Genomic DNA, 21711 nt, shown 5'->3' with positions numbered 1-21711 from the left:
GCATTCTGTATTCCTGGGCAGTGAAACATCTTTGAAGGCCCAGCTAGGGTAAAAATCCAAGGCTTCTCGTTCTCCAGACAGTAAGTACGAATAACTGCATAGCATTGCTTCTCCATACTAACCACAACACAGCAAAGGCTGTTGAATTTATACCAGCTTTTTAAATGCAAAGAGCTAGGGAATCAAAAATTAAATACTAATGAAAGGATAAACCAGTCCCTCATCAGTGGTTAAACACTCCCACCCCTTAAAGTCATGGCGGAACCAACAGACCTGCCTGAAACTAAGGGATGCTTCTGACACTGAACAAATACCTAAAGTACCAAATGAAAATAGCAAAACCCACATCCTAGCAGGACTGAACTTGAGTGGTATGGCTTCCTGCATAACAGTGTCACTGTAGATTACTGCACAAAATTGAAATCTGTGAACTATGTCAGGCTCTTTACAAACTGAATCAGTGACCATGAACTACAGTGTGGCTCTCGGGGCCTCACACCTTGCTACTTACATTGATGACCAGCGTGTGCAAGTTACCCTGCTGAACTAAATAATGCAGTTTATGCCAAATATACATATTACAGTGCAGTTTCAGAATGAGTGCAGGAGAAGCAAGAAGATGGTGAACTAGGCTGTGCAGGGCGAGTACTTACCATGCATTACTGAACAAATCCAAGTCGTGACTTTGCGGGTTGTTCTGTGTGGGCAATAGATTGTAACAGTGGCTCCAGTGAGGCCTGTGCAGGCCACTGCCAACATAAAACAATTTGCAGGATCAACACCCACCAGAGGAAGAGCTGGATAACTAATGTAGTGGAGGTGAAACTGAAATTGAGACAAATACCACACTACCAAATATGGAAGAAAGCAATGTCCAAGGAAAACACTCCCTGAGTTATCTGGAATGATCCCAGGCTTTTCATCAAAAGACATAGAGGAAAACCAGTACAGAACCACTGGAGAAAGCAACTGCAGAGGCAGTATCACCCTGCACACCAAATGAGAGATGGAGGTAGTGCAAATACCAAAACAAAGTCTTAGGCTGGGCAGATTGCACTTCCTCCAGAAAGGCAGATAGATTTGCTTCCTTTACACCTTGGCAATATTTATTGTGTTTGTTGTACAAGGAGGGAATGATTGTAACAAAGTAACCCTAGTGTTTTTCCATGCATTGGATATATCCCGCAAATATTTAACATCGGTGCCAATCTGAACAGTAACTTCACTTTTTGCTCCACTGTCAGGAAAAAGTCAGTCATAGAAATCCCAGACAGAGCACTATTGCACTATTATTGTTCTCTTTTTCAATTGTATTTTCTCTCAGTTTCAACATTTGTTGCTGTGCAAAGTTTTGTATAAAACTGAGGAACAAGAAGCAGAGCTCCAGAGGACAGCAAATGGGATTTTATCACTAATATGACCTTGGAAATATCATATTCATACAACACAAAATGCTGAACAGCACAAGCCTCCTCTATTGCTCAAAACATTTTAATGGAGAGGCTTTATCATAATAGCCCCTATGTGAGGTACAATCTCTTAAAACTTGTGTAACTACTATATCATATGCTTTAGCACGCTTCAACAATAACGCAGTTATTTGCCCAGTCCAAATCTGGATTGGGTTTGCCAGGCAAGACAATCCTATGCAGATCTTGCATTAAATAATGTGGGGTGGCAGCTTAAAGGGAAAAAGAAAAAAAAAAAAAGAGTTTTAATTTCATTTTCTGCTCACTTTGCAGCAGCTCAAATGACTATACAGCATGCAAAGCTTAAGAGAGTCAAGGTAAGTGGTTAAATTATTGGACCAGTTCCATTAGTACAAATTCTGTAGACTACAGGGATCTTTTAGTGACCTATGAACATGGCAAAAGTCATGGTTTTTATTAGGTCTACTAGGACTGCATGCCATCTTTCAGGCCAAACGCCGTGTTACTTGATGTTGTACACTTAACCTCTGCCAAAAAATCTCACTGCTCTGTTTTATCTCACAAGGCAAAAACACTTCAATATCTTTCGGCAATACTTCTTTGGGACAGGAGGTGAAAGGCCAAGCCAGCAGTTAGTTTACTGTCTAAAACAATAAAGTCATCAGACAAGCTGAAAAGGAAGCAATACATGGTTCTCAACTTCCTGACAAGATTTCACCATTGCTTTTTTCACATCCCCCATGTAGGCTGAATTTCAAGGAAGGTTTATACACTGCCAGAACAGATCTGTTTTAAAGCATTGTGTTGATGTCCCCCACAAAACCAAAACCAAATAAACAAACAAACAAACAAAACACACACCCCCCAAACCAAAACCTATCAAGAAAATTCCTCAAAAAAACCTCAAAAACCAAAACTCAACCCCATTCCTATAACTGTAAGAGCAGTTTTATGTCACTTTTTATTCACCCCCAATCACTCCTTTAAATTGCAGTTCAGATTTCTGGTTTCATTCTCAGAAGTTAGAACTATAACTGTTACCTACCTACAGAGAAGAATGTTATTGATCTTCTCCCTTTAAAACTCTGCCAAAAACTCAAGAGGATCTGGCTTTGTCCTAAATTTAATCCCACACTCCTTTTGCCTCAGAATTCAGAGGCAAAACTGTCCTCTGGGATAGCAATGCCTACAAAAAGAGTTTTCTCTGCCAATGACCAGCTGTTCCCAATTCACTCATTTTTCAAAGGGATGAATTGGCAGAAAGCAGCCAAGTTCACACTTGCATTGCCCTCCACTGGTGTAATTATTTATATCATACTATATTGAAGACAATTCTTCTCAAACCATGATAGCTGTTTTGTTTTTTTTTTTAATTTGGATGGTGAGAATTAAAAGATTTGATGCAATAGCAAATGAAGCCCTCAGAGCTTTCCAGTGCTTCTGGTGGAGTAGTTCACACAGTAATTCACACCCTCCTTTGAAATAGATTTTGGCTTCATTTGTGGCAGCTGGTTGAAGACGAGCAACATCTAAAAAACTGAAAATTCACAAATGCCTGCTAGATTGAATAACGAGGATAGGATACCCGGTCACTGGTAGCTTGATAAAATGGTTATGTGAGCTCCCTTCTCCTTTAATATATATTTCCTTTTACAGTTGCATACACATATCCTCTAATGCATACCCTGCAAATTCATAGCAAGAGGAACCCAAGAAAATACCACACTTGTCTGAGGAAATGTAAACACCTGAAAACTAAAGAAAATCAGTTAAGCTGAAGCTTTACCAGATATTCTCTTCAATATAAAAGTAGGTTTTTAGCTCTTAAGGAGCTAAAAATTTAGAAACGACGTGTGAATGCAAATAGAAAAATAATTTTTAGAAGTTGCATTTTCTTCTGTTTACAGGCCCCTCTTTCACTGAAAGGGGTTCCAGGTCTGACAGATGCAGCTGATAATTGAGGGAGTGCTTTGTGGAAGTTCATTGCTCTGCTGAGCAGGAGATTTCTGAAGCATTTTTTGCCTTTAACTTGGACCCAGACAATTTTTCCAGGGCAGCTGCATGTAAACAAAGCCTTGAATATTAAATTTCACAGCTCCTAGGTGGATTCCTGACATGGATGCTAACAAAAACCTTCGGGCTGGGAGCAAACCTGGTGCCCTGTGCCATGAGACTCCAAACCTCTCAACATCCCTGTAGAGTAACCACTGGGAAACTCCCCTGGGGAAACTAACACAAAGCTTACAGCACACGTTTTTCTCTCACCATATGTCATCCATGCATCCAGGGGAATGTCACTGACAACAAACGTAGATTAACCACATCACGTGTGGACTGGCAAAATCAAGGACTCATAAGACAGAGGCAGTGCTCAAGTCACTAAGCCAGCAGGTTTGAATAGCAAGATGTTGCAGGTATTGTTGCACCTCATGGGAGACATCTGAGAAAGGGGCAGGCTCACAGCTCCCTGTGAACACCAGAAGCAGCAGAATCAGGAAGCTCCTGTCTGCCTGCCACAGAGGTAAGATACCACCATTCAGCTAATTAGCAGCATCTCATTTCTTGAAGGGGAAAACTCCTCTTGCTCTTGCTGTGCTTCTGCTGAGCTCCTGCTGTCACACTTTTCCTCTAATTTAAGAAAGAAAACTACAGTTCTGACACCCCTTATTTGAAAACTGCTAGCACCTGTTCTAATCAGACAAAACTTTAAATCACAGCTGCCTTGGTTTCAGAAAAGTTTTACTTGGGGGATAACTTTCTATCACCGTTTTGTATTGACTTATTCATGTACCTGTAATGTGCCCAGCCCTGTCTTGGACAATGATTCCCCTTCTGTTTCCTACACGCTGGCAGACCACATGCAGACTCTCACCCCTCATCGTTTTGTACTGGTCACAGCAGGACTCTAAAAAGGATATATTTTACTACACAGATGAGCAATCATTTTCAAAACCCTCTGCAGTATTTTTCTACCCACTGTGCTTCAATTCACAATTTGATGCCATTCAAAAATAGCAGTCTCTTGTCTATGTATGATACTGCAACCTGTCTTAGGGTAAATGCTTAATCCGAAATCATCACTGCCTAATGGTGCATTCTTTTCCCCACACTGCAATTTAAAACAGTAATACAAAGAATATTTTGGAGAGCATAGTATATGCCTAGCTGATTATGTCCCTCACTTCTCATCTCCTGATCTTTGATATACTTTGGATTTTGACCCTGTCTGTCCTGTAGAAACTTGTGTGTAACATGAATCAACTAGCTAAGTGCTAATGATGTTCATTGCTTAAAGTGGATTGTATGTTCTGCTGGCTGAGGTCTGTTTTTTTCCACTGTGTTTGGAAAGATCATCTGCCTTGCACTGCAAAGTAAATGAAACAAATGGAAATAATGACTACGTGGTGATCGATGGTGAGGACAGTGGGGTTTAGTTCCAGCTTTGTCACTGACCTTTTACATAATTTTGAGAGTTTCACTTCATTTGTATGGATCTGACCCTCTTGTAAAATAGCCTTTCAACATTTGTGTGTCATTCAGGGTACAAAACAGAATGTTGCCCTGTGTGTCTTATTTTATCCAAGGAAAATTAATTAAGTCTGAGGAAGCACCAGGGGAAACTGGCCTTTCTGTACCACTGAGCAGTAGATTGCCTCAAAGAGCTTGGGAGAAAGTAGAATCATACGACATTGTCAGCCTAAAAAGGGTTACAAAGCTTAAGAAGGAACCATATTTAACCTGCGTCTCTCTCATGCTACTGACTGTCTCTCCATGTCTAGGACAGGCTGGCCTGTGATTGACCAGTAAGGACAAGTTAAAATCCTCACCCAAAGACTCTACACAAGAGCAAAGTATTATCTATACAAGAGCGAAGTATTATTCATTTTAAGAGGAATATATTGAAGATAATATAAGTCATAAGTCAGGTCATATGAGAACTCCATTTTTATCAGGAATTTATCTCAACATTTCTCTGGTTAGTAGAAGATTGGTTTCAAGAACTATTCCCTGCTCCTTATCTAGGTCATCTTGATACATGCAAATATTCCACTGACTTTGATGGACTTACTCTCATGTAGCTTCAGGACCTCTTTCTGCAGTTCTACAGTACGAATATTTAGCTCCATGCTTCATGTATTTGTCTGCAAACATTCTAATATCTTGCTGCTATCATGAAAAATAAAGAATTGTGTGTCCTGGAGCAGAACCACATACAGAGGATAGCTACAGCAATGAAGCACATCTAGTTAGAGAGAAACATTTGTTCTTGATCTTTCTCAAAAAAGAAATATATTTGGTAGGTACATAACCGCCACTCCAGAGAGTGCTAATTTGCTTGGTTGACTGCCTATAGATAAATGTCTTCAGAGTAAACACTATTTCAGCTATTTCAGGGTAAATTAACCTATATGACTGCCACTATTTTTCTGAAGATACTTAATAAAAGGTAAGTTCCATGGGTGAAGTATAAATCCATTACAATATAGTGTTTGCATTTATGATTTTTTAGGGAGAGGGGGATCTCTTACTAGCTAACTAACATTAGCTGCTAAGTAGATGTTAACTTTGGGGTTATAAAAAACATTTTAGCAAGTGTACATGGCGTTAATAACTTCGTAACCACTTCCTCACTGTTATTTTTAGGGACAGTGTGAGGCCAAGTAGTTTGCACCTATATTACTTTAAAGTCAAGCAGGCAAAAAAATAAAACCAGCTTCCTACAGAAGTATTAAGTCATTTACATTTGATACATTGTGTTAGGGTCTGTTTATTTTTCTTGTGACAAATTCAGAGAAAGTCTGCTGGATCCAGCTAAACTGTTCTGAAGCTGCAGCCTCTGACTAAGGACAGGATTCACCCACTCTGCAAGAGATGTGCTTGTAGCTGCCTGCCAACCAATCACAGGTGGGATTTACCTTGCACCTTTCACATTTCTTGTTAAAATTATACAGCAGAACCGCAGGAAATGTGAACCAAGTAGCCAAACTCTGTGGTGTGGGCTGGGGAGCGAATGAGAGATGAACTGAGAAGGAAGTCTGGGGGTGGACAGCAAGTCAGAGGCAAATGCTGCGGCCGCACTCCATCGCTTCTTCACCCTCGGACCGGTGTGATGATGTGTTGTGGCCACATCTCTACTCAAAGCTCTTAAAGGGTTTGATGTTGGTAGGGTGTCGGGGACAAGGGAGGAGAAAAACCTGTGCTGTACATGGGACAGGGGCTGCTTTGTGGAGAGGCTTTAGTCCTTTCACCCAAGAGTTGGGCACTGGAACAGGGTCGCCAGGGCAGTGGTCACAGCACCAAGCCTCACAGAGTTCAAGGAACGTTTGGACAATGCTCTCAGACACATGGAGGGATCCTTGGGGTGTCCTGTGCAGAGGCAGGAGCTGGATTTCATGATCCTGATGGGTCCCTTCCAACTCAGCATATTCCGTGATTCTGTGGTTCAAATCAACCTTAAAACACTTCATGGGGAACTAAGGGTGAGACTAGAGGACGGGAAGCAAGTGTCGGTTTCCATAGGGTTATCATCCAGCAGCCTTTGCCAAGGGAACCTGGGGGATATTTCCTTCTGCTAAGGGAATATTTTCATGTTCTTGTAGAAATGTTGTATTCCTACTGCAATGTAAATTGGGGCAAATACTGATTTTCTTTAGGATTTCCCTAAAATATCATTCCAGAATACACATATGTTTTATTTTTCCTGCCTTTTGTATCCAAATAGTGATCTGCCAGAAGAGATTGCTTGCAATGTACTTTAAATGAAGAAAGAAAACAGATGGAGAAGAAACACTGGCAAAGAAAAAAACCCCGTAGGAACTATGGAATTCTGAGTTTGTTAAATTTTTCAGAAAAATTCTCCTTTAGGTGGAAATAATCTTCTCAGAGGAGAAGTTTTTTCCAAACATTTACTGGGTGTAAGAAATAACGGGTGTAGATTAAACAGAGTCCTTGAGTCAGAGCTGGTTCCCCTCTGCCATTCTCAAAGGACATGCAGCACGAACTTCAACTTGTCTCAAGTGACAGGGGAACATTTGTCTCTTGTGGCTCGAAGAACAAAATTAGCCTGCATTTGAAACTGGCTGGAGAAGAAACTGCATAACGTTTGTACCACAACACTTCTTCTTCTAAGGCAGTCTTTCATTTTCCTCTCCTTAATGAGGACAGGGGTTAAAACATGGAGAATGAACAAGCATTTCACAATTAAAGGTGAGAACAGGATGACAGTGTAAAAGGTAAAAAGCCTGTGATATTGCTACTAGTAATGAGTCTCCAAGAGCTTGAGTCTACGGAGTGCTTTCACTGGCACTTTACTTTCTGAGGAAATTGCTGAATGCCATCTCTCTTGATTTTTACCTGTGGAAATGGATTTCTCTTCATACTCATTTTCATATTAAATCTTGGAAAGGAAGGCATGCTAAAGTACAAAACAACAGATTCCATGACGGAAGGCAGAAGTAAGTCAGGGCTTCTTGCCATTCACTCTTCAGATGTTTGCTTTTCTTGTAGGGTTAAGCTTTTATTTGTGTAACTGACATTAAGATAATTATATAAAATTTGGAAAAGTGATATGACTGCAGAGATAATCAAGGCAAAATCTCAGCAAGGACTGAGAAGTACAATATGATCTGGTGCTCTTCAAGGTGTTGCAGTCCTTCATTTAGCCTTGACATTTATTACCTCAGCAGATATTGGCAAGAGCAGTTTTGCTTTCTGGCCAGATGCATTCTGGTGGATGATATTTTCCTTGTGACAAAACTTGATATAAACAAAGGAGATGGAAGATTAAAACAACGACCATAGTTGCTTCCTCAGACTACAAGCTGATAGCTACTGTGCTGTTATAGTTTGTATAAAACGTAATAAGATGCTTTAAATCTCAGAGTACAATTTCTGGGAATATGTTTGTTGGAAAAAAAGAACAGAAAAAGCTATCACAACGTGAAATACTATCAAAATGGGGGAGAGTTGATTTAGATACCATGTTTATGCATTTCAGTACAGATGCAATCTACTCTGATCAGCACTGAGGCATTTATTCCCCGTACTTTAGGATTTCTACAAGAAATGGTTTACGGAAGAGTAGTAAACCAGTCTGCTGTTTGGAAATGGTACTCAGATAAATCCACATGCCACTGCTGTGCTGTTAAGAGAGGTGACAGTATTATAACAAAAAGGTTAAAAAGTCAGGAAATACGTCAAAATATTTCTTTAAAATCAAACATAGTTGCTGATTGGGTACACAGAATCAAGAATGTTTCTCACCTGGCATTTGTTTCATTTTCCAGTCTGTGAGATCAGGTAGCATACATATGGAAGGTATTTATTGCATTCTCTGGTGTGCTACATACAGACAAGCAAATCTCTATGTATCCATTTCAATAAAACAAGAACATTCCTCATGTTCCTTTATTTACTGATCAAGCACCCGAAGTTCCTTTATTTACTGATCAAGCAAAGCTACTAAAGGCAAAAGAAAAGCAAACCATCCCTGGGCAAAGTGACATGCAGTGTTACAGCAAGACTAACTTGTAAGGAAAGACAATTTTTTTTTTAATGAGGATGGTATGCTTAGGAAAGAAGCACTTGGTGGCTGGGCTAAAATGCATATTTTGACTCTATTTGTAGATGCTCAGAAGTATTGGCAGGGCTTTAAAATACCCATAACTGAGCAGAAATTATACCATTGATGATGAACCAATTTTGACCCGTATAAAATGATGTAGAAAATATCTATCACTCCTTTCAAAAATTTGAAATAACAAGAAAACCTGCCTTGGTTTCCTGCATCACTGTGTAATGTGGCTTTATCATAATGTTCAGCCTGAGCATATTTATTGCTACACATTCAAGCATAGAAAATTCATAATTTTAAGATGAAATGCAATGATTACATATGCCACTTCAGTGGTCCCTACTTTCTCCTCATTGGATTTTCAAACAAAATCCAAAAAGAAATTCAGAGAGGCACAAGCTGAGAGAGAAAGGAACTGATCTTCTGTTCCCCATGAGGGAGGAACACAGCAGCTTGTTCAGCTTCAGTGTGAGCTGTGATGTAGTGCAGGGTGTCCCTCCCTTCCATTCGCTCTCCCAGCCAGTAGTTGCCATAAACAACATTGTAATATTGTCATGTTGCAAGCAGGCTAATCATGTCTCACATTTGGATGATAGCATAAACAGCATAAATGTCTGTTATTGCCACAATAACAGTTTCAGCACAGGAGCCAAGACAAAGAAGAATAGGAGCTGAAGAAAATAAGGCTGTTACACAGAGATCATTCTAGTTAACAGATGAAGCCCCAGCTCCAAGAAGCTGCTTTTCCCTTTGCAACAGCCTAATCAAGCCTCCCCTGCCTCTTGTTGAGGTGTGTTTCTACAGCACTGTTTTTCTGGTCTGCTCCAAATCAATGATTAAACTGATTTATCTGGCTGTTAGCTATGACTGTCGTTTATTAGAATAGTGAAGAGATATGGGAGCAGACAGAACAATCGAAAAGAGGTAAGGTGAGAGGAAGTGTGTAAGAAATAAAGCATTTTATGGAAAAGGTCCATGGAATAATAAACTATTAAAAGCTCCCCTGTGGTGTTATTTTTATACATACAATACAATTTAATAGAGAATTGTAGTGTGTAATACAAGTTAAAATGAGATAGAAATAACATGAATTTTATTGGGAATATGTGTTTTGTTAGAGCGAATCCTAGGACTTTCTCTTTTATTTCTTTTAAAATGAAGGTATTCTTCAGTAACTAAGAACTAAAACTAAAAAAAAAAAAATAGCCAACCATCTTGAATTATATACCTATTAAAGGTGATAAGCAGATCATTTGGGCTATTATTATCACTTTAACAGTGTAAGCATTTTAGTGCTTTTTTTTTATTTGAGATACCTTTACATATTATGAATATAAAAAACCCAGACATACAACTACATGCAGTTTTGTAGTCAAGAAGAAATGCAAGTCAAGAAATGAGCCTTCCTCTAATTTGGCAAAAGAGAAGCTCATTCACTTTCCCCTGCGTTGACACAAAACACTGGATTTCAAGAATAGAAAACAGTTAATTCTACCACTACCTCACCGATCATAATTTGAAGATGCAACCATATAAAAATATATTTTTGCCTCTTTTGCATAAAAATGGGAGAGATAATTTTCCTCCTGCAACTCTATACTTTCCTTTTCCCATTCAAATAAACAAAGTAGGTTTGCTGTGTATTCCTTTCACTTGCTTTTCAGCTAAACACAAACTGGTGTGTTGTAACTTGACCATGCTCCATCTAAACCACATAGATGACTACGAACAGACCAGTTTGTTCAGCCTGGTATTTTGGATGGATGGCTCTGCAACCCAGGGGTAGATGGGTAGGCGCAAATGGATCCAGAATTTTAGTCATGTGTGAATAAAAAACCCAATTAAGATCAAAATACCTTCCACAAAGTTAACATGAAAAGTGATGTGTTGAGTTAAATTACACTAAGGGATAAATGGCAAATGCCTGCTTATCTCTGTAAGTGGGGCTTTCATGAATAATCCAGCATGCCTGCTAATGATAATGAAAGTGCCCGTGTCTTATGTCTTAGAATTACTTCCCCCTTAGCCTCTTCAGGCTAAAAGCTTTGCCTATTGTTGCGCACCATGCAGGACGAAGAGCAGCTAAGGCAAGGCTCGATTTCTATGTTGACAGCCTACTGCAGTTAGAGGTGAGTTCTTGTTATTTGCTTTTGCACAAGCCCACAAAATATGGTACTGCACACTTATGTCACAGTCAAAAATATATTTTATATTTCTCAGCTAATGCTTAACATTTAACAACACGCATTTAAAAGTTAAAACCAGCCAAAAATCTGTAAAAAGCAACTCTACCAGTTACCTCTATGATGCTGGCCTGGTGGAGTCATTAAAAGGGGAGGCCTGGCTTGAAATTCAAAATTCAGCTGATACTTGTAGCATCCCATTAATTTTAAAGTTTGCATTGGGAAGGGTGAGGTCAAGTCCAGAGCTGGTGGGAAATAATCATCTCTTTTTATAGAAAAAATATACTGACAGGAATAATCCTGCCGAATTGCAAAAGGGGAGGCAGAGTGGCAATGGGAACAGACTATAGGTTAGTCAGTTTATTAGGGCTTCTAGAAATTGTAGCTTACCCAAGAGACATTTTAGTTACAGGCTAATGAACTGGAAAAGATATTTGAAGAAAAAGGGTATCCTAGTTGATATAGTTCACAAAGAATTACTTAAGCCTCATGAGTCTGATGGACAACAAATTATTGTTGAAACAGCTCAAATCTAAAGATTTTCTGTGTCATTTGTTTCCACTTGTTCTTCTTTGTCACCTAAAATCAAGTAAGTAGCTCTGCAGCATGCATTTATGGGCCGCATCAGTGACAAGTTTACTCTCCTACCATCTCCCTTGTACTTCTTTCCTGTCTGAAATCAAATGGGCAGGGACTACCTCTCTCAAACAATGGCAGATTTAAACTGGAACAGCCTGCTGTTCACTGCTCTAAGACCATTTCACATTGCTCTGGCAGTGTACAAGAGCCGTAAACAGATGTAAAAGGGTAATATACACTCACTTCAGTTCTCCTGTTATATTGCTGCTGATGTATCCAGACCTAAATGTTAACTATTACAATTTTATTGCATGCACAATATTGCTACTTGGGATATTTAGTCCTGTTGCCAAGACATAGGAAAATCTGCTAATTACAGCACAGTCTCTACAGCATTCCCTGAGCTGGAAGACAGGGAAGCTCCAAACATAGCATGGCCTACAACTAGAAATTGTTTTGCCCTGTTACTGATCATCATAGAATCTTAGAATGGTTTGGGTTGGAAGGGGACCTTAAAGATCACCTGGTTCCAACACCCCTGGGTGTCCCATGGACAGGGACATCTTTCACTAGACCAGGTTGCTCAGAGCTCCATCCAACCTGACCTTGAACACTTCCAGAGATGGGGCATCCTCTGCTTTTCTGGGCAACCTGTTCCTGTGCTTCACCACCCTCACGGTAAATAATGTCTCCCTAACACCTAATCTAAACCTCTCTTCCTTTAAAACTAGTCCCCCTTGTCCTGACACTATCTGCCCATGTAAAAAGTCATCCTCTTTCTTTTTTGTGAGTCCCCTTTAAGTACTGATAAAATGTTACAGAAGAACATAAACAAGCCATACTGGAATATATAAAAGATCCAGAGAACCTGGTATTCTGTTTCCACTTGTGGTCAAATGCAGATGCCTGAGGAATAGGATGAACATACATGGTCCTCCTCTGAGACTCTCCCACCATTCAACCCATAGGAGCTCAGGGAATTCCTGAAACACAGTTGGTTTCTGGGCACTGAGCATTCCTTCATGGACTTTCCTTACAGAAGTTTATACCATCTTCACCCAAATGCCTATAAATAATCAGATACACATCATCTTGTGGCAAGGAGTTACTCAGGTCTGTTACCATCTTTTTTATTTTGAGTTTGAATTTGGGAAATGGTTCTCTATTGTATTCTCTGCTCTTTTTCTCAACTTTCTAATGCTAGATTAACTTTTTTTCGACTGCATCTGGGCACTGATCAGAAATTTTCATAAAACTGTTGTAATTGGTTGACCCTGGTACCCAGTAAAGCTGCTCTATCACTCTTTCCTCTGCAACAGGACAGAGGAGAGAGAAAAGAAAAAAAAACAGCTAAGGATTCATGAGTAGAGATAAGATCTTGGAGAGGTCACTTACTGATTACCTTCATGGGCAAAACAGAATCAAAGTGGGGATAGTACTCTAGTACTAACAGGATAAGAGCCAAAGAGTGAGAAATAAATCAGTCTTAAAAGCACCTTCCCCCACCCCTCTTTCCTTCCGTGTTCTCCCTCCCCCCTCCCAGCACTGCAGGGGGATGGGGAATGGGCGTTGCAGTCAGTTGTTGTTTCTGCTGCTGCTCAGAGAGGGGAGTCCTTCCCCTGCTCCCGTGGGGTCCCTCCATGGGAGACAGTCCTTGATGAACCTCTCCAGCGTGAGTCCATCCTTTGGGCAGCAGTTCTTCCCAATCTGCTGTCCCTTGGGTCACTCCTCCATGGGGTGCAGTCCTTCACAGATGAGCTGTGCCAACGGGGGTCCCCCATGGGGCTACCCGGGAAAAACCTGCTCCAGCGTGGGCTTCCCTCTCCACAGGCCACAGGTCTCCGTCAGGACCCCACTCCATCCTGGGCCTTCCACAGTGTCACAGCCTCCTTCATGCATCCCCCTGCTCCAGCATGGGCTCCTCCATGGGCTGCAGGGGGGTCTCTGCACCCGATGGTCCCCCATGGGCTGCAGGGGCACAGCTGCCCCACCATGATCTGCACCAGGGGCTGCAGGGCCTGGAGCACCTCCTGCCCCTGCTTCTGCACTGACCCTGGTGTCTGCATTGTTGTTCCCATGTTCTCACTCTGCTCTTCCCTGGCTGGAATTTCTTCTGCGCAACAATCGCCTGTTCTTAAATATGTTACCACAGAGGTGTTACTATTGCTCCTAACTGCCTTGGCCAGCAGCAGCAAATCCATCCTGTAGCCGGTTGGCATTGGCTCTGCGGGACCAGGGAAGCTTCTGGCAGCTTCTAACAGAAGCCACCCCAGTAGCTCCCCCCCCACTACCAAAACACAGCCGCAGAAACCCACTACAACTATTGCAAACTCTAAATCTTATTCTGTAGTACCACTAGTAAATTCCGAGTTTATGTAAACTTAGGGGTATTTTTCCTTTTCATGCTTAAGTTACAATAAATTTCAGTTGCCATTGTGTTATTATTAAGATCATGGGGTCTTTTGCCAATATTTCTTAACTGGACTTTTTTACTCTTTCACATCATTTAGTGTTATCTGCAAAGTTTTCCATATCACTGCTCATCACCTTGCCCAGATTGTTTATGAATATATTGCACAGCATAGAGTCTAGCACTGATCTTGCAGAACTTTCCACTGTGTCTCTCCACTGCTGAGTTATTTACTTACTCCCATCACAGAATCACAGAATGGGTCAGGTTGGAAGGGTCCACAGTGGATCATCTGGTCCCACCTCCCTGCTCAAGCAGGGTCATCCCAGAGCACTTTGCACAGGATTGTGTCCAGATGGTTCCTGAATATCTCCAGTAAGTGAGACTCCACAACCTCTCTGGGCAATCTGTTCCAGTGCATAGTGAAGAAGTTTGTCCTCATATTCAGGTGGAACTTCCTGTGCATCAGTTTTTGCCTGTTGCCTTCTGTCCCATCACCTGGCACCCCTGAGAAGAGTCTGGCTCCATCCTCTTGACAGCCTCCTTTCAGATACTTCTATCCTCTAATTATGATCAATTAACATTTTTCTATCGATGCAATGATCGTTCCCCTCATGCCATTGTTGCAAGATTTCATTAAGAGACTTTATACAGAACCCCAAATCCTGGAAATCCAGGTGAACTTCATCAACTCAATCACCCTAAACTGAATGTTTAGACAACCCTAAGAGGCTTGTGAGACATGGCTTCTCCTTACAGGAGGGACTGCCCTCCTCACCAGGGTGCTATATTTCTTCAACATCTCTCTTATAGCTCCTCACTAGTCACTAGTTTCTCAAATCTAATCTGGAAGGCTTTAACTTTTCCCATTATGGATACAATGGAATGGCTATGTTTGAATTACTACTCTTTTATTGCCTATTTCTTATATAAGTCTCCTCTGCTGTAATGGTAGGTTATTCAGATATGCCTACAGGATTAGGATTTGAATATCCTGTCATATCAGGTGTCTATTGATCACATTGAACTGAATTCAACACCATTAAAGGGGATCTTAGCCACTTGATTTGGTAGAAGAAGAATGAAATTAATTCTTGCCTCTATGTCACAGAGGCTGAGCTCCTTTTGTATGTTTTTCCCAGATTATAATTTTTATTGCTTTGTACGATTATTGGTAGTTCAGGTTCATTCAATCTGAAAGGAAAGCAGCTTCAGTTTAAGATGTACTTATTCACTCCTGATGCTTTGTGTTGTGTAGTCCTGATGCACAGTCTCATTCATTTGAATCTGGCCCTGCCTATTCCACTGTTCTCTGTTCCACTGCACAAATCAGCATGTGCTGCAAATCCGACTCTACTCTGATGTCTACAGTCTCCTGATTCAGAGATGCCTACGTTTGTGCTACAACAAGTATTTCTTCTGTGCCTGCACTGACACAATGTTTATAAATTCCCAGACCAAAGAGATCCTGGAAATAACTACTCTTGTTTTTAACTGGCTTTATTTCCTTTCTTTTTAATTTCTCAGTGACAGATATCTCCATAATTAAGAAAACGGCTTTCTCTCTGAGAAATAGGTAAATGGTATTCCTTTGAATTCTCCTGACAGAAATCTAAGGATTTACAGAGAATCTGCCCATGCCCCTCAAACAAATGAGTAACAGTGTGCAGACATGGAAATCTATTGCTCTATGCACCACCTCAAGGCAAGCTCTTCCCACAATTATCTTGCTATCTTCTCAATAATCAGTGGTAGGCTTTGTGAAAGTAAGTCAGGAATGCATTTGGAAAAAGAAAGCTGCTTAAAAACAAAGAGGACCAGAGAAATCAGTAAGATCAAAAGGCCTTTATCTCTCCTGTGGTGCTCCTAGGAAGACAGAAAACCCTATCTTAGAGGGTTCCAAGGCCAGCTATGGAACCAGGCACTTGAACAAGGATCCCCAGGGTGATGCAGAGCCTTCAACATGCTCCCCTTTTGGGCTGTGCTGCTCCCCAGCCTCCCCCACTGCTTTTGTGTGAAAACACAACTTGAGTCATTTGGTTTTTAGGTTAAGGATATAAACTCTTTTCCCGCATGTGACAGTTTGGAAAGCAATAAAAATCAATGCAAAGGAGCAATCTGGAGATTTCCTTCCTGTAAGAGTTTCTTTTTTCATTCTGCCATGGAAAGGAGTAATTTGGTCCATGGACAGCAGAAGAGGGAAGGATTTCAAAATCTCTTGTTAGTGGCCCAGCTCAGTTCCCACTGAAAGAGCTGAGTCTGCGGAGTCTACTGAAATCAGGCAGCTGATGAGCACTTTTGAAAACACATCTTTGTCTCAGACAGACAGTGGTGGAGCTGTGCATAAAATTTCTGAAATTTACTTTGCCTAGAGGAAAGGCAGCAAGCCCTGTCTCTCAAATTGCATTGAGGGACAGCTCTCTTCTCCTTCTCTCATTATCATAACCTGATTAGAATTCAGTGTAAAGATTAGTGATAGCAGGACTGGTTCTGGTTGGACATTTTTAGGCCACAAATATGCCGTTACATAATCAGATTATTTAATCTTTTCATAAAGATGCATTTCTTTACCATAAGAAGATACAGGGTTTGTTTGCTGCAAGAAGTAATTGTTATACTTTATTAATAGAAGTCTGACTTGTTTATTCAGAATCAAGGTTTTTATAACTCCTGAGCCAGTGATGCCCAGTAATTATATCTGTAGCTTTTGGCTCCTGTTGATTCAGTACTGCCGTATTAGAAGGATTACTTTTATATATTGGAGAGCAAAAGAAGATTTTTCTTTTATGAATACTGAAATTCTGAGAGGCTTTTTGAATTAATAATAGTGGAATTAATGCTTTGAAGGCATTTTTATTAAAATGGTGATCTCGGTGGACACTGTGCAGTAATGTGGGTTGAAAAGTAGGACATATGTTGGAGAGGAAAAGCATAGTTTTTTTGCATTTGTTTTAATTACAAGTCAAGACAAAATGTCAAAAAACTCCCAATTTTTCATGAACCTATATATTATAAAATACTTAGAGCTGATAAGCCTCAGATTTCTCCTTAAGGATGCAAAAGAGTAAGTGATAAATTTGAAGGAAATCCTTTTGGCTCTTCCCCAGTGAAATGTTTTCCTGAAGCACTTCCAAGAATGTGATAAGATTGATATATTCCAGTGAAAGAATCTTCGTCTGAAAAACTTCTGAGCACTCATATTGTGCAGTGAAACTATGGCTCACTACTGCAAAGATGTGCCAAATTCAGAAACATTTTGCTTGAGATGTGCTTCTGCCACCTTGTGCAGCGTTACCGTTGTGTCACAGTTCCACAGGGCTGAGCCTTCACTGACCTGGGCACTTCTCTGCAGCAGGCAGGGCCCAAGCAGGGTGCAGTGCAGATGCTGTCAGTCTCTGCACACAGAAAACCAAGCACAGTGCAGAGGTAGCAGATGCAAAGGCAGAGTCTGCAGCAGAGCAGAGACATGCACCTGGGCTTGCTCTCCGATCAGTGCCTTGGCCAAAGGACTGTTCTTCCACCCTTGGTTTCTTGCAAGTCACGTGGCTTGGAGTTTCTGTTGAACTTTGTACAAAGGCCCCATCATTTTCAACTGCTAGTCTATCAGAAACTTATTTCCCTAGAGTTTCTTTTGGTTTCTCTTTCCTAGATCACTGGTAAACTACCATTCACCTTCTGAACTGAATTCTGAAGTGTTATAAAATTGTCCAGAATCCCTTAACTGCTCGAGCCTTCCCACACAGGCGATGATCAGAGGACTCCTAATGGGGATCTAAACCACAGGGGCTCAAATGCCTTGAGATATTGTTATGGACACATCAGACACCTTCAATGTATAGAGAGTTTTAATGGATACCATTATGCAATATTCTGTTTATTATCCTTTAAAAGTTTTGTTACCATATGCAGAGTCCAAGTGCTTACTTAATAAGTGTTTCAATTGGATGCAAAAATGCTTCTCTAGGTCAATATTTGTGGTAATGGTGAACCCACAGATACATTTTCTTCTATAAATATTACTACTCTTCAATTCTTTTTTGAGATTTTGTGATCCTATTTGTTACAGAGAGTGTGCATTCTTGGGCAAAAGAGATTTCCCTGAGGGCAGGATAAGAGCTAAATGAAATGTAAATGCAGGGATAGCATTAAGATATCACACAGCACAATACTATAAATATTTAAAGTCACTGCATTCTGTGTTATGATGTACATGTGAGTGAAACTGACCCAAATTTACACTGTATCAATGAAAAATTATGTGATGCAAGTGCTTTAAAAATATCATATAGTTCCAATACATGGATAATACCCAGAGAGAGAAGGTTATTTTGGGATAGCATTTCTAAACCAAATGGCAAATATGTACATTTCCTCTGCATCCTCCACGTCCAGAAGTAAAGAAACTGTTGCCACTTGCTAGTCTTGCGGTCTGATAGTACATTCTTGGCCATAGCTTTTGCCTCAACTTAGGAGATACTACTAGTACTTTTGTTTGAAAATAATGGAGAAATAAGGTAATTACTGCAGCCAGAGCTAGCCAGGGATCCCTTAAAATCTAAGTGAAAATATATTATCAAGGGTACCCACATAAGAGAATAGTGTCTAAAAAGTCATTTTCTTGGTCGGTTACACATTTAAATACTCAGACAATGCCCCAGATCTGCTGGACCTGGAGCCTGTGTGTTCATTCATGCCTAGCAAGGACAATCAGCAAAACCCACTTTCTACAGTTACTGAGGAGAGAACAGGGCATGCCAACTTCTGCTCCTGCATCTCACAGCTGTTCTTCTCACCTGGGCTTATGCTCAGAGAAAACTCCAAGAATATAACCTTCTTCTGTTGTAAAAAACAACCTTATGTACCATATATTGTGCAACAAATGTTCAAATATCCATGACATTGACATGTATTATTTAGTGCTTTTTTCCCCAATTAAATTTTCATCTCTAAGACCTTGATTTAATTTTGTTGGTTTCATGTTTTTCAAAACCTACAGTTGTTTTTTTACACAAAGCTACAGATAAGTTGTCCTTATAAAAATCCAGAACATAAATAATCTGAAACAGTCCGCTTTTCGTGATAAAGGCTTTTTGACAACTACTTAACCTCTTCTCCTGATTTACATAAAAGGTTTATATGCCACCATCTAATTTCATGGCAATTTATTCTTTCTTCTATATATAAGCGAAGTATCAATCTTTTTATTTTCTTTTTTCCTTTCTATTTTTTCTTTAAATCGAATAACAAATCTGTGGGTTTACAGTATGAAGTGAATATCTTGGTGATTGAAAAGGTTTAAAATGATTCCCTAGGAAATTCTGTATGCCTTTTTTTTTTTTTTTTAAAGAAATGTCCCTTTTCTACAAAATGGTTCCCCCAGATTAAAGTAGTCTTGCTGAAGTAGTTTTGGACATTGATTTACAATAGAGCTGTATACTGCTTGAAAGAAGGAGGTTTAGAGAGCAGTACTCAGAGCAAAACTGCTACGGCTTTTATAAAGTCAATAACACGTTGCAAAAAGCCCTGTGCCACAGGACAGCTCAGGTTCCCTAATGGGAAACACAGTGGCCTTCAATCCTGTGCCTTAATGTACCTGATATTTGAACTCTTGTCTCCACACCGTAATCATGAAGGTGGTTTAAGCCAACACTTCTTACCTTGCAGCTGATTAGGGATGAGCACGTGGGGACAGAGGCTGCCGTGGCCAAGCCACAGGAAACCAATCATTCTGAATCATCTGTCCCCAGCCCAGGGAGTGGAGCCTGCGGAGGAAGGATGCCAGCGAGGTGACATTCTGCAGAGGATTTGCCACCCACAATCAATGATCCTTTCAACACAATTTTTCCATTTCCCTTGTAATCCCCACGCCACCCTGTGGCTGGAAATAGTAAATCTAAATCTACAAGTAGACCTTAAGCCAGTTCATTCGTCCTGCTCACAGAAACCTGAACAGAATGCACTAAGGAGGGAAGACAGTGGACCTGCAGCACCAACATCCTTTCCCTATCCAGCCCTGCCTTCCTCTAGGCTTTTGCACATGGCACCGTTGACTGCCACTTCAGTGTCCTCATCACATTAACAGAATATAAATGACTATGGAGAAGAACACAGGTGGAAGAAAGGATTTCTGCCAACATACTGAAGGAAATGGAGAGGGTAAAAGTTTTGCTTACTCTGTGTTATGCCTTCACACAAAACCTGGAGGCAGCCAGCAGCCAGGGAGAAGCAAGCCCAGGGTCTTTGTCCAGCAGCTACCTCTGTCTTTAACTTCCCATCTCTTTCTCTATGCTTCTGTTTATGAAATTGTAATGATAGTAGTAAAACAAATGCATATAAATAATGGATGGATGAATACATCTTGGGATGAATAAATTATGGGAGTCATGCTGACTTTCAAGGGTAAGAGTTATTGCAGTTCATGCTTGAGAGGGGCTGTCAGGGTGGGTTTCTCCTGGATCTGCCAGCACTCGTGCTGCAGTGCTGCAGGGAGCAACCTGTATGCAGGGGCAGGGGCAGGGGCAAGGGGTTGCTGCTGGAGCACTCTGCAGGCAGGGTGGTGTGAGAAACAGTCTCCTGCAGCAAGAGCCTCCATGGGAGCAAGGACTACAGACTGGAAGAAACATTTCAAAGGAAAAAAAAAGAAAAAAGCAGTAGTCCAAATTAGCCCAAAGTACCGCTACACTTGCTGCTGGCGTATGGAGAGAGCTGAGCAAGGCTTCTGAAATCACTGACTTCCCAGCCTCTCCAGTAGCCCTTCTCCCAGTCATGTGACCAGCATCACAAATGGATGGCTTCACTTTCCCTTTTTTTCCTATGGGGTTTTCTACCTCTTTCCTTGTAGCTGAAGGAGAAAAATTAAGATTCTCTGCTAATGTAAAGTGTCACTGCTTCCTGGGTTTCAGTTTTTCCCAGCACAGGATCAGATGTAATGGATCACAAGTAATCACAAGTAATGGAATCAGATTTATTTCCCGTTCAGAGGTGGCAGAAACTATTGGAGAGTCTCTGATAAGGGAGTTGAATGAAGCCCAAGATTCAAAATACCCTGGACTATCTTTTTTTTTTGCTTCAAAATAGGAATGAATCTGAAACAGTTCCTGATTCCTCTTTGTTAGGCCTGACACCTTTAAGCCAGAGATCCTTTGCTGCATCCGGGGTTTTGGGAAGTGAAATTTAAGCACTTGATACAAAGAGAAGAACTCAAGCTGTGTATATGTACCTCCATGCGTATTTCCATTCCATTTCTTCAGAGCTGTTTTCATATTCTGGCCGCATTTAATCTAATATGAATAAGGAATCCCTAAAAGGATTTGATTTCTGCCAAATTTTGTTAATAGAGACAGTCAAGTGGAAAGGAAACCCTACTCAGACCCTGAACTGAGTGAAATGTGTTCATGCATTACTAGACACTGCAGAATCTACACAGAGGACAGGGGACAGAGAAAGAGACACTTTCAAAGAACATGACAATTAGGAAAATATCCCACTAAATTTACACCTTCTAAAGTCTATGTTAAAATCAACCAATTATAATTG

General features: G+C 40.6%; 1 protein-coding gene across 1 annotated transcript in view; it reads right to left on the bottom strand.

Annotated features, from left to right (window-relative positions):
- Window positions 1–20462, bottom strand: part of INPP4B (inositol polyphosphate-4-phosphatase type II B) — a 336440-nt gene extending 315978 nt beyond the window's left edge. Inside the window, exons 1-2 of the mRNA XM_027885672.1 lie at window positions 20349–20462; window positions 19833–19937 (exon numbers count right to left, since the gene is read on the bottom strand). Of these exons, the coding sequence (XP_027741473.1) occupies window positions 19833–19902 (70 nt within the window). The 5' untranslated portion in view covers window positions 19903–19937; window positions 20349–20462. The remainder of the gene's footprint in view (window positions 1–19832; window positions 19938–20348) is intronic.
- Window positions 20463–21711: the final 1249 nt, after the last annotated feature.

This window comes from Empidonax traillii, unplaced genomic scaffold (genome assembly GCF_003031625.1).
Source record: "Empidonax traillii isolate 1590-97213 ecotype Southwest subspecies unplaced genomic scaffold, ASM303162v1 scaffold170:size2694500, whole genome shotgun sequence".
NCBI lineage: Eukaryota > Metazoa > Chordata > Aves > Passeriformes > Tyrannidae > Empidonax > Empidonax traillii.
The sequence above is the reverse complement of the archived record's forward strand: the minus strand, read 5'-3'. Positions and strand labels throughout refer to the sequence as shown.